This window comes from Gouania willdenowi, chromosome 5 (assembly GCF_900634775.1).
Source record: "Gouania willdenowi chromosome 5, fGouWil2.1, whole genome shotgun sequence".
NCBI classification, from domain to species: domain Eukaryota; kingdom Metazoa; phylum Chordata; class Actinopteri; order Blenniiformes; family Gobiesocidae; genus Gouania; species Gouania willdenowi.
In genome coordinates, this window is record NC_041048.1 from 6,102,224 (window position 1) to 6,115,693 (window position 13,470).

The window sequence follows — 13,470 nt, forward strand, 5'->3', positions numbered from 1 at the left end:
GGCTATTTTTGTGTTTATTTTGTGTATTTTTAGATTGAATTTGATTATTTTAGTCTGTTTTATTTGTGTATTGTAATGGTATTTTGAGTATTGTATTTATTTTGGGGGGCCGCCAGTTGCACGTCTGTACGAGACACTAGAAAAAAATGTACCATAACCCTATGTAGTTGATGTGGCGTTTTTTTTTTCCCCAAAAATTATGCTTATGTGAAGTTGGTCTTAAATTCAAATTTAAATGGCAATAAATGTCTTAAAAAGTCTTGAATTTAATTTGACTAAAGCTGTAGGAAACCTGACATTTACTTTTGTCTTTAATTTAATTTTTTAATTTTTTGTTCAGTTTTTCTCTTTATGTTGTTTTCCTTTATTTCTTTCTTTTTCTTTCTTTTTTTTTCGCCTTGGGCTTCATTTGAATTTCCACGTATTCATTATCAGTTTTAACGTAAGACAGCACAAAGACATGGAAGCAAGGTTGATTATCATGTATGTACTTTGCAATGTATAGTGATTTTTTATTATTTTTTTCCTGCTTTGAATTTGAATGAAACCAAGGCCAAACAACGCTGCACAACATTGTCTGCTATAGAATTCTTCTCAGCCTCTGAAAGCCACATGTTCTTTATACTCGACATACACACATTCCTGTTGACGTATTTACAGAAACAGGAGTTTTCTTGCTTCACATATGTTTTCATGTACTAATATACAGTGATTTTACTTTGAAAATGTAACTACTACATTATTACTTACTATTATTATTAGAGGTGACCCAATCTCTTTTGATACGATGACCCATCAATTCAATCTGACATCAACATAATCATACATGTTTTTATGACTAATTATTGTCATGTGAAATGTTTGAAAAAGTGATAATAATAATAATAATAATAATAATAATAATAATAATAATAATAATAATAATAATAATAATAATAATAATAATAATAATAATAAATCAGTTCTATATAGTGCTTTTTTAGGACTCAAAGCCACTTTACTGAATACAGAAAATAAAGAAATAACAATAAAAGTAAAAGGTTGAGGAAAAGCATGTTGGAAAAGGTGGGTTTTGAGGAGTGCTTTAAAGATCTGTAATTAGTCATTTAGTTCTTACTTAAACAGAGAACAATAGTCAGAAACAGTAGGAACAAGAAAAACTGATCCTTCTATTATTACGCAATGGGTTACATACATTTTAACTTTAAACGTAACAATATTCTACAATTTAATAAAATTAATTTAAAATAAATGACAAAACCCTGAAAAATAACCTAAATGATTGTAATAAAAACAATGAATTATATTTTTAAAGTCACAAGTTTAACTTATACATATTTAGCAATTGAATAGAATAGATCAAAAAAAAAAAAAAAATTGGAAAACCTGAAGAAAAAAACCCAAAAACCAATAAAAACAAATTATAGTGCAAAATACCAATTTCTTCTTCCCACTCATTTTGGAGCAAACATATGATTTATTGTTTTCATAAGTGTACTTGGATTTGATATATTATTTTGGACATTTTTGTTTGTTTTCTATGTTGGGATTTAGTTCTTTGTACCTGCTCCAAACAAACAAACAAACATTGAATTGAATTTATTAATTATTTAAAAGGGACATTAATAAACAGACATTTCGCCAAAAGAGGCTAATTATCATCTGGTGTCCCTGGCCAGATTTTAAAAGGCAACCTAAAATGTAAAAGGTGTTAAATACTGAGTGAACACAACATGACGAAAGACATAAATGAAGTTCATTTTAGTTAATTTTTTGTTTGTTTTGTTTTGCCTGCTGCAGAAAAGAATGAACTGGAAAGATCTAATTAGATTTTTTTTTTATTATTATTATTTTTATTTGATTTATTTTCACCAGTAAAAATGTTGCCATTTATTTTTTTGTTTCTCTCTCATTTTCAGGATATCTGACCGTTACCATAGAGCCCCTGCCTCCTGTTGTTGTGGGTGAGACGGTGACGCTCAAGTGTAACTTCAAAACTGATGGACGACTCAGAGAGATTGTTTGGTACAGGGTAAGTGAGCCTTTCTCTATCATGTTCCTGTGCTTTCAAACCACTCTGCGTTGGATCGGCCCTCAGGCACTTGTTTCTTTTTTCTTTTTTTGACACAATATATTTTGTTTTAAAAATTACAATAAATCAGGCTATATATATATATATATAAGCACATCACATGGCTGTGACCAGGGTTGGGGTCATTTGTAATTGTAAATGCGTCATTGATCATTAATTACCATCATGGTGCAATTATAATTGTAATTTTGAAAATCTGTTGCTGTCGTAGTTGTAACTGAGTTTAGATAATTGACTTTATAATTGTAATTGCCATTCTAATTCTATGAAAATTGTCAATTATAATTTAATGCAAAAGTGGGGAACCCATTCTATGTACAGTTCTACACATATTTAGTTAATTATTAAAATGTGTTAATAAGCTTTCTCACATTCTACCATTTAAAAAAATATATAAATTGAGGTGTATACTGACACAAAAAAGGCTCAGATGCCCAAACCAAAAAATATTAAAACTTATATTTTCATTGATTAGGAAGCCTAACAAGATAACCAATAAATGGGTAATAAATTAGATGATAGATATTGGTTTAATATTGGCTGATTTAAGACCCGTTATCATAGAAATGCTAACAGAAAGCTAACACAAGAGGAAGGTTAAATATTATTAGGTTATTTATTTCATGCTCAGTAATTGTGATTGATTGTAATTGAACTTTAGTGATTGAGAACGTAATTGTAATGTAACTTTCTGAGGAAAAATAATTGGTAATTGGAAAAAAATGAATGCTGGACATTGTAATCGTAATTGAAAACAAGGATAATTTTAAACATAATTGTTACTGAAAAATGTAATTGACTCCAACCCCGGTTGTGACTGATAGGTACACCATTAAACAAAGTCGAACAAGTTCTTGTGAGGAACGGAGCTTTCACTAAAGCAGCTGCATGGGAGGCATCAGCGGTTGTGGCTTGGGAATTGGATTTCTCAATCTGCTGGTCATCATCATCATCTCTTAATAGTTCACAGCTGGCGACTGAACAGTTATTTAAATCCCAGTTGGAGTAGAGCACAGCCTAAGTGATGGGAATGAATAAAATGCGAGGGAAGGATAAAAAGACGAGCTCCAGCATCGAGCAGCAGTATTTGGATGCGTGCGTGTGTTGACGGGTTAAATGTGTGAATTCAGGGAGGAAATATGTGTTCTATTTGAAAGGCTGTGATAAGTTCTGTAGTTCAATAGCAACAGTAGCAGCTACAGAGAAACATTCAAGCAAAACGCTTGGTGAACAAATATCTGCAATAATAAATACATTGTTAGAGAGTTTTTATTATTTTAAAAAGGACATTATCACTAGTTCTGCTGCTTTTTTGTTGGTATAACTTCTTATTAGGGCTGGGACTTGATCGCTTTTAAACGTGATTTTTTAATTACAAAAAAAAATAACGCACTAAAACAAAATGAAAATGTTTCTTGCAGTCCAAGCAGCGCGAGTTACTTTTATACCGTTAATACTGATGCACAGACCACAAGACAAGAAACGGGAGAACCTGAGGAGAACGCATTGCTGTGCTTTGTGGGCGTCAAGTTTGGTTTTTACTTAAATAAAAAAACACCAGATGGAAAATAAAAGCCCAGTTGTGTGCAAATTGTGCAAGAAAGAGTTTGCAAATCACCAGAGGCACTGCTACCACCTCAATGCTAAACATGTAGCAGCTAGCACGGACGCTAACGCAGACAATGGTCCTAGTCCGAGCAGACAGTGATTCCAATCCAATCTAAATGAATAAGTCCATGAGTGACAAATGAACAAAGTCAGTGGATAAATGATTGTAGTGGACAGTCGACCACTCTAGGTGGTAGAGGATGTGGGCGGGGCTAGAAGCGCTGCTACAGATAGCATTGTCTGTCCCAACTTATCAACTATGTGTAGAAAGACTATTTCAAACTAAATTAATCAGCTTCATCAGTTGCTCTGTTTATTTCATGCCACAGATATTGTAACTATTTTGCACTGTTCAGTTTACACTTCCTATGGAATGTTCTGTTTTTTTTTTTTTTTTAATACACATACATTTGTTTTAGAAAGTTCACAAAATACCCTAAAAATCATGACTATAGCTTACTTAAATTTAAATTTCTGCTGTGTGAACAATGCAATTATTAATTCAAATTGCACACAATGTTAGCACTCAGTCAATTTTGTTGTTTGTTGTTTTATATCAAAATCCATTTAAACTGAAAAAATTTTGCTTCTCGTGTCAAATATTGTTATGCGATTAGTTTAGATTAATGAAGTTTATTTAAGTCTCTAATTAGAATTCCACCACTACTTCTTCTGTAATACAAAGATGAAATATGAAGAAGTTGGCTTTATCAGATGATGGCTAATTTCAGCCTCATTGCTAATGGTGTAGGCTACAAACTGATCCTGTTCTGCTCCATTATTGATCAGACACTTGCCAACTTCTCACCATAGTTGTGTCTATTATCATTTTTTTACAAGACCTCTTCCATTGATTAGCAACTGCAGATGAAAATTAGCTTTTTTGGCTAACTGTAGTTTGCTATATATATATATATATATATATATATATATATATATATAGAGAGAGAGAGAGAGAGAGAGAGAGTTTATTATTATCATTTCTGTAACATAAGTTTTGACAGCTGTATTATGGAGCTGCCAAAATAAATCCATAATGCTGCTTGAAATGTTCAGCTCCCACTGTAACTTAAAGAACGAGAGAGTAAAGTTGCTCAAAATAAGCAGTGTTATTAAAGTGTTCTACATGACATGTCATACAAGACTCAATACATGTGCTTTAATATGGGAGATACGTTTGAACATGGAGGGAGAGACTTACTATCAGTTGTAAATGGCTAAGTTAAACAACAAGTAGGATAGAATAAAAGGATCCATATGGATTAAAAACATTTAAAAGTCCAACAACGTAGATTATGGCATTTAAAGTCTCACTGATTGTCTATGTGCTTCTGCAGCCGGTGGATGCTGATTTTAGAGTAGAGTATCACAATGTTGCTCAATCCACCGCTTTATATTCAGTCACTGAGTGCAGGGTTTGCTTGTTATCCATTCCAGCTGGCTTGTTTTCTCAGTGCACACTTTTACTGCACTGTTTTTATTATTTCCTCGTCACTGTGTTTCTGGCATTTAAAATATTTGTAAATTGTGTAAGATATATTAAAAAATTGGGAAAACCGTAATCAAAACTTTTGACCACAAGGGGGGCAATGCCCCCCGCAAATGCTTAGTTAATGTACGATGTCGCTCGCACAAACTCCCACTGCTGTTTCTCCATAACCAACAGATTTTTGTGCACAATCTTGACCCATTTTTAAATGAATGTAACTTCAAAATAATTGAGCTGCATTTGAACAATGTTAGCAAAGTTACAGCAGCCATTACTGAGCACAGAAGCTTTTTTCCCGCCTTACTTCCATTATTGTGGAATAAAAATGTGTCTGAGGACTCATCCTAGCAAATGTTGACCTTTCTAGGTAGAACAAAAAAGATTTATGGCACTTTACACATTCAGCATTATATCATAGATCACTTTCATGGCTCTGACAATTTAATTTAATCAAGAAGAGGTTTACACTATTTTTTTTTTTTGCTTATACTCATTTTTTCTGGTACCTTTTGATGGCAATAGGTTAATATAAAGCTCCACACACTTACGTATGGATGAATCATTTGCTGCATATTTTGCTTCCTTCATATTGGATATTTTCAAAAAGCTACATATCTAATTTGTTTAGAGGGTACCTGTAGTCAGATGGGAAATAACTGATTACAAGTACTCACTTTACTGTAATTTAGTTGCTTTTATGGGTACTTGTACTTTTTTTCTCAGTATTTTACTTTACATTTTTAAAAACATGACGTAAAGTAATGTGTTACATTTCTACACCGAAGCAGTACTGAGTCAATTATTGTTTTTTGTTTTAAAATGATTAACGGATATTGTGAAACTACAAACAATGAAATAACCTGACAACAATCAAATGCGTCACATCATAGCCGACCAATCAGATTAAACGTAATGCAGCGCACCAAAAATGGTTATTTTGTCAGCAGAGATGTCCAGAAAAAACTAGTAGGCTTAAAAAAGGTAGAAGGCTGAAACGTAGAAGGTTAAAACTAGTGGCACGTGACAGTGAAAATTTTGCAAGAATAATGCTATATGGTGGCTTTTGGTGCATTATATTAATGCACTTGTGGCTTTTCCTCTGTCTATTTCATAGAACTTTTCTTAGCATGATGTATTTTCTCACCTAGTTTTTGTTTGCATGATGCATTTACAAGTTAAAATCTGGTATCCATGATAATGATGACAAAGAATTGAGCATCAATATCAGTTTAAAATGTACCAACTTATAGTATACCAGTAGTATGGGTCTCTTAGTAGTCCTCTGTAGAATGCTGTCTGGCACTTACATTTGTGACCCAGTAACCTGGACGCAAGATTTTTATTTCATGATTCATGATGATATTGATCATAAATGTTTTTTTAAAAAAAAAAACCTATTCAATCCCACAGAGAAGAATTAAAAACCCCTTCAAAATCTTTTTTTTTTTTTTTCAAATTTGGTTTATGAATTATTCTTACCAGCATCTTTTTTCTTTGTTGAAACTTTTTTAAAGATATTGTTTATTTACATTTAATTCAGTAATGTTGTGAATGTTAAGATTTATTATATTATTGGGGAAATGTTTACAGAGAATGATTGTTTTCCTTCAGTTGCAGCCGCCAGATATTTATTTCAAGCAGCAGATGGCGCTGGTAACCCAGTGTTTGGTAGGGATGCAGCTATTCTGCGCAGTGAAGAAGAGATGCAAGGCGCTAGCAGACAGAGCTAATAGAAAAACGTGACTTTTACAGATATTTACATAATATTACAGATATTCTTTCGGTGCTAAAGGGGTAAGGAATCATTTATGAACATGCTTAAGAGTAGAAGGCGGCCAGAAAGAGAGTAGCAGGCGATTTAGCCCGCCGCCTACGCTTCCGGACATTCCTGTTTCAGTTTTAGAGTTAATAAATTAAGCCGTACTTAGAGCCTGAGAATTCTTTTACTTTGTAATTATTATTTTATTTTAAAAATAATTGTACATTTTGACAAACCTTTATTTTATACAGATGTCTTTGTGGAAAATAAATGAAGTTCCAATATTGTGCAAGATTTAGTCTCTTCTTTTTTAAGTTTATACATGAGATGTTTAATGTATGCAAAGGATACCGTGGCAAGATTTATTACCAAAAATAAGCGTTGAGGGGGGAGTGACTAAGTTTTACTTTGAGTACTATTTAATTGAGCTACGCTTTACTTGTACTTGAGTATTGTATGTATGACTTACTTGTACTTCGAGTACAATTTCCATCAAGTAACAGTACTTCTACTAGAGTAGAATATATCAGTACTCTTTATACCTCTATACTATACTTACCATACTCACATGATCTAAAAATGAAACATTTCCAAGTGGAAAACCTTGTGAGGACTAAATAATAGTTTACGGCTGCATTTCCTTATTGATTGTCATTTTCTAAATGATTGAATTACATTAGTGGCAAATGCTACATTTTTACAATCTTCCCATAGGGCATAGCTGCATGGTTAAATGTCTGATTGAGCATTACAACAGAATACACTTGCATTGTGCAGTCCATTATTGATTTTTCAAACAAACGTGATGGCCTTTTCCTAACTCCTCTCCTAACACCTTTCCTTAACCCCGTGATGTCATCCAGGGGGTTATGGAAAAGTGGATAGGAAAGGAGATAGGAAGGACTATTTGGATGCAGCCATGGACTTGGACATGCTGGAAAGAGACAGTAGTTTAAGAAAAAGTAATGGACTGAAAGACCTCTAACCACTCCTGAATGTTTGAAGAGAAGGCGCACACACTATTATGTTGATTTGTGTTTTTTTAATGAGATGTTGCTTTGTTTTCTGCTTTAGTTTTTCATGGTGTGAAACCAAAATTGTCTGGAAGAAACCAGAGAAAATCATTTTGGCTATCATCAGTTGGAGTGTGGCTTTTATCTGTCAAACAAGAAAACACTTTGGGAGCATTTACATATTTTTTTTTGTTATACACATTTTTACCAGAGGTACCCTTTAACACTTGTGCACTCTTTTAAATTTACATACACTTGTACACCTTATGTAGACAAATGGTCCCTCTCATAAGTGCAATACAAATGTACTGCTTTTAAACTTCCACTGCATCACATCTTTTCAACTACTTCAGACCTATCTATAGATAAAAAATGTCTCATAACTTTTAAACTCTTTTTATGTTCGTATTTTTTATTCTATTTTCTTTCAGCAGGAAAAACACTAAATATACAGTATTTCCAAACATTATGGCCAAAGCGAAATATTTTTGATGAAAATATTACAGAATTGATCATGTTATTAATCGATAGCAGAGTTGAATGTAATGAATTATTATTTTTGGCACCTTGGACTGTATATTTCACAAGATAAGAAATCAAGGCCTTCACTGAAATTCCCTAAAACTTTTTGCGATGGTCTCTGATTGGTAGTGGGTCATACACCTAAAACATATTTCCTTTTATTTTGATGCCAGAGGCTTTAACCTGTTAGGTATTAATTGAAAAAGCATTATAATATGTCATGATTACAGTATATGAAAAACATGTGGGTACAATGGGAGTCAAAGGGACAAATTTGGTCATGAGCTTACTAAGTGTCAGTATGATGCATATCTCCCTTTCTACAGTATACACTTCCAATACACAGGACTGTGGAATTATGCAAATAAAATTGAAAAAATGTATAAGTCTTATACAATTAGCCTTAAAAAAGACTAGACTAGACTATTGAGAGGCAAACATTTAAAAACACCCCAAACGTAAAGAAGAACAGTTTAGTCGGTTCACTGAAGAAGAAAAAAAAAATGAATAAAAAATCCAACCCTGTTTTTTCATGCTTTTATTTGTTAATGCCAGTGAAAAATAGGATGGTCAAAATATACTTAAATGCACTTGTTTTTGTTTGTTTAAAATGGCGGACAGAGGCAGGAAATGAATGTGGGGAGTGAAATTAGTTGTTAGTAATGAATGTTGTGTAGGTCCACTGCAGCCAGTGCCTTAAGAACAAATAAATGAGCCTCTTAAGTGTTTAATGGCGCCCTTCAGGCTACATGAATGTTCTTTGTGTGTGTGTGTGTGTGTGTGTGTGTGTGTGTGTGTGTGTGTGTGTGTGTGTGTGTGTGTGTGTGTGTGTGTGTGTGTGTGTGTGTGTGTGTGTGTGTGTGTGTGAGTGGTGACTCTTGAGAGGGATTAAGTATTTGTTTCTTAATGCCATCAAACTGTCATTTATTCTTTGACAGCATAGCAAACAGTGTTATTGGGCCATTTTATGTCCATGGTGCAGCCTGATAGAGATCTCTGAAGAAGTTCACAAGTTCATCTCATGCTGGGATTGGTTTGATGTATTAAAAGCTCTCCCAGTACACCACCATCGTTTTCCCTCTGCTGACAGTAGCCGCGGCAGCATGTTGTACCAGTCGTCCTGTTGAGTGCAGCTCTGCACTCTGCTTAATTTTAATCACTGGATCAACTGTGTGTGTGTGTGTGTGTTCACTGTCCACCCACCATCCCCACCAACCCCACCTCCACTGCTCCCATTACAGAATCCCTCACCTCGCCCCTGACATAACTCTTCTGGGATCCTCTCCCTTGCCAACACTAGACGCTCTTCTAATTTACCAGCAGCCTGTCCGCTGGCTGCACTGGTTCTCTTCTATTTCCTTTCATTATTCTAGTGTGGCCATCCCATCTCAGTCCATTTCATTATTGGGATTCAGACTTACCTGTATTCATAATCCTGCTCTCTGCTGAATTAAACACCGTCACATTCTGTATGCTGCGCCGACAACAAGATAAAGTGAAGTGTTGACAACAACCCAAAACAAAAACATTGATGATGTCACAGTGGCATTTGGTGCTTTCCATAAAAACAGATTCTACTTTATATATATATCAATTTTGCAGAAGGCTTTATTGCATTTGTGTGTGTGGAGTGATGAACTGAATAAACAGAAATTTCATTTAGAACCTTGGAGCTGCAGTGTTGGTATATTGGTAGATAGATAGAACAGAATAGATCGTGAAACCAGACAATAACACAGAAATAAAATAATGAAGAGATTATTTACAGAAAGTTAGCGCTATAACTAGTATTCCACTGATGCCAAACAAATCACACATATATCATACATCACTACATTTTAAAACATAATGTGCATGTGTTCACATAAATTCTGCAATTAAACATTTTCATTTCTTGTTGTTGACAGAAAATACATATTTACTTTCATTTTAAGGAAAAACATTTCAAGACTGTCACCAACACCATAAATTGTTAGTATTAATTGAATAGAATACACAGTATAAGAACAGAGTAAGTAACTAAAATAAATATAAATTCTAACATAGGATAACAGTGGAAAAGATGTAAAAATACATAATTAGAAAATTAACAACTAATGCAGAAAGAAAAACAACACATGTGCAAATAACAATTGAGGAATTAGGTTGGATTTTACGTAGGGCCTCCGACTTTGTTTAACATTTTTCCAAAATTCTGTTTCAGTTTTTTTAATGTAATTACTGACATACTCAAGCTTCCCAAATCAAATCAAAATGAATGTAAATCTTGTAAATAACTGGATTTTCTATGCTTCTGAAGTGGAAAACGGTACGCTCAAATCTTGTGAGATCCAGTGTAACCAAGCAGTGTTGCAAGATTCTGTTGCATGAAAAATAAATAAATAAATATCTGCTACACATTAATAACCCATTTATGGGGAAATTTTGCAGGAAAGTGCATAATATTCTACCAAAACATGTACCGCTGGTTGAGGGTAAAATCCTTTTCATATAGCTATTTCTATTTCAAGAAGATAATGCCTTGATTTTCGTCATTTCTCATTATCAGGGAAAACCAGAGGTGCTATTTATCTTGTCAACATATTGTTTAAGGTTGCACCATAAACACTATCTTTAAGTCCACTTTAGCTTTTGCATTTGACATCTTTTCTCTCAGCCTTTCTGACTGTTATATTTTGAAGTTTCTTTTTAAATGTAAAGATAGTCTGTTGACAGGCCTCACTTAAATGTCCCTGATTTTGGGAATTTGTGGAAACTATGTGGAATAATTTGAAGACAATTGTATGATTTTGGAAAAATTGAGAGTTAAAAATGACGTGTGATATAAGAACTGGAAAACTGACCTCTGTAAATATTTTTGATTTTATTTAAATTTTTGTATTTGGAGGGTCTGAAACCTCTACAACTGAATTTGTTTGTAATTTACACAATATTTAGTGTTTTTTACTTTCTCGAGCAGGCCAAATTTAATGTTCTAAAGCAGTTGTTGTCAATGTTTTGTCTGACAACATAATTTTTGCTCAGAATTCTATGAAAAAACAACTATAAAACATAATGATGCAATGAATGAGTGATAACACACATTTTAAGATTCTTATTTTGTAAATAAGTGTAAACTGTTTTTAGTTGGTCCAAAATAGAATTATTTCTAGGGATGCTCCGAAAATGAAAATTCTTGGCCGAAATCAAAAACTAAAAATGAGAAAATCGAAACACTGAAATAAACGATTAGTACCATTGCATTTATGGTGTAAGTAATTGTATCAATTAAAAATAATGATCATAATGTACCAATCATCAAAAATCACATGCACTGAAACATTCTGTTTTGTTTGGTTGTTTTGGTGAATAAAATTGTTTTGCCCAAAAAACAAAAATACACTTTTAGGCCATTTTCTGCCAAAAATTTCTGGTGGCCAAATTTCACAAATTATTATTTTTATAATTTTGCTCGTTTCCCGTCATCTTCCACTACATCCCTTGTATTTTCAGTTAATATTCTAATCAAGTTCATTTCCATCATAATTATTATAATAATTATTTTTTACTAAAAATAAACATTATAAACCCCCATATCTTTAATGCTTTCATTTGTTAATTTTCTCCTCACTTTCTCTCTCTCTCTCTCTCAAGTACCCCCTGTAGTGCCATCGCGTACCCTTAGGTGTACACGTACCCCCATTTGAGAAACTCTGCTCTAAAGAGCTGGATTTGACCCCTGGGAATTGAATTTACCACGGGTGGTACTGTATATGAATGTTTAATTATTATACGCATTTCATTTGAATTTAAACTGTAACAAATTGATGATTAATAAAGCAAAGCCATCCACTGAGGTTTAACGTAAATTCCATGTCTTTGACACTTTTCAGATTTTAATAAGCCCATCTGCCTCCCCTGGTTTTATTCAGAGTTTTTTTTTTTTTTTTGGCATCTTCTTGCAGTGCAGTAACTTAGGCGTGTGATGTATTCGTTCCACAGACACAGCATGACCAAAGCTTATAACTCTTGTAAAGCTGCACATCAGCCTCAATTAAAAAATATCTAATAGTACAAATAACCAAGAAAGTAAGAAAAAAACTGAAGAAATGACCTTTAAGCCTTGTCATAAAAAATCTCTACTGCTGGCTGACATTGAGGAAAAGCAGATTTCTTAGATTTATTGGCTGGGCTGATTTGATTCTTTATCTGGGTTATTATTTGAGAATATTCTTGAGTTGCATGTCTCATCTTTACCGTCATCAGCCACGTGTTGAGGGTGATTTAAATGGTTTCATTTCACAGAGAAGATATTCTGCTCTGCTGTCATTAAAAAATACAGCGTGATTCATTTATTACTTTGTCTCATATCAACTAAACAGATTATTCTCCATATCCTGTGAAACTCTACATCAAGGTTTTCCAACTGCATTCAGACAACATGGGGAAAAGAAAAGCTCCTCCTTTTTTTTATTAGGAAAGATTATCTCCTAGAGCGTGAAAACTGGTCCCATCAGTGACTGTTTAGATGGGCATCTCCCACTGCACAAATGATAAGTCATTGCTGTGTCAGCTGGGACATACTGTATGTGAGACTCAGGGTCTAAATGCTCAGTAAGATGAGTTGTTTTTTCACTTTCTGATCATATGAAGCGCCATGTGTTTTAAACGGGTCTGCATTAGGGCTGGGCAATACATCGAGATTCAAGATATATCGAGATTTCTGTTTTGACGATATAGAAAATTCTAATATCGCACAAAATTACGTTTTATTTTTATTTTTTTTTCCTGAAAGTCAATTGCAATTACATTCTCAATTACCAAAGTTAAAATTTCATAATCACTATTACTTAGTCTGAAAAAAATAACCCCATAAAACGTGTTAGCTTCCTGTTAGCATCACTTATGATAGCAGGTCAGTTTTGACCCATATAATAAATCAGCTGTAAAATACACTACAAATATTATATTTCATCCCATTTGTTTCTCGGCGCTTGGTTAACTTGTT

At 33.4% G+C, this 13,470-nt stretch overlaps 1 protein-coding gene across 2 annotated transcripts in view; it reads left to right on the forward strand.

Annotated features, from left to right (window-relative positions):
• Window positions 1-13,470, forward strand: part of igsf21a (immunoglobin superfamily, member 21a) — a 291,837-nt gene that overhangs the window by 95,445 nt on the left and 182,922 nt on the right. For both annotated transcript variants that reach the window (XM_028447575.1, XM_028447576.1), the window contains exon 2: window positions 1,920-2,032. In XM_028447575.1, coding sequence (XP_028303376.1) covers window positions 1,920-2,032 — 113 coding nt within the window. The remainder of the gene's footprint in view (window positions 1-1,919; window positions 2,033-13,470) is intronic.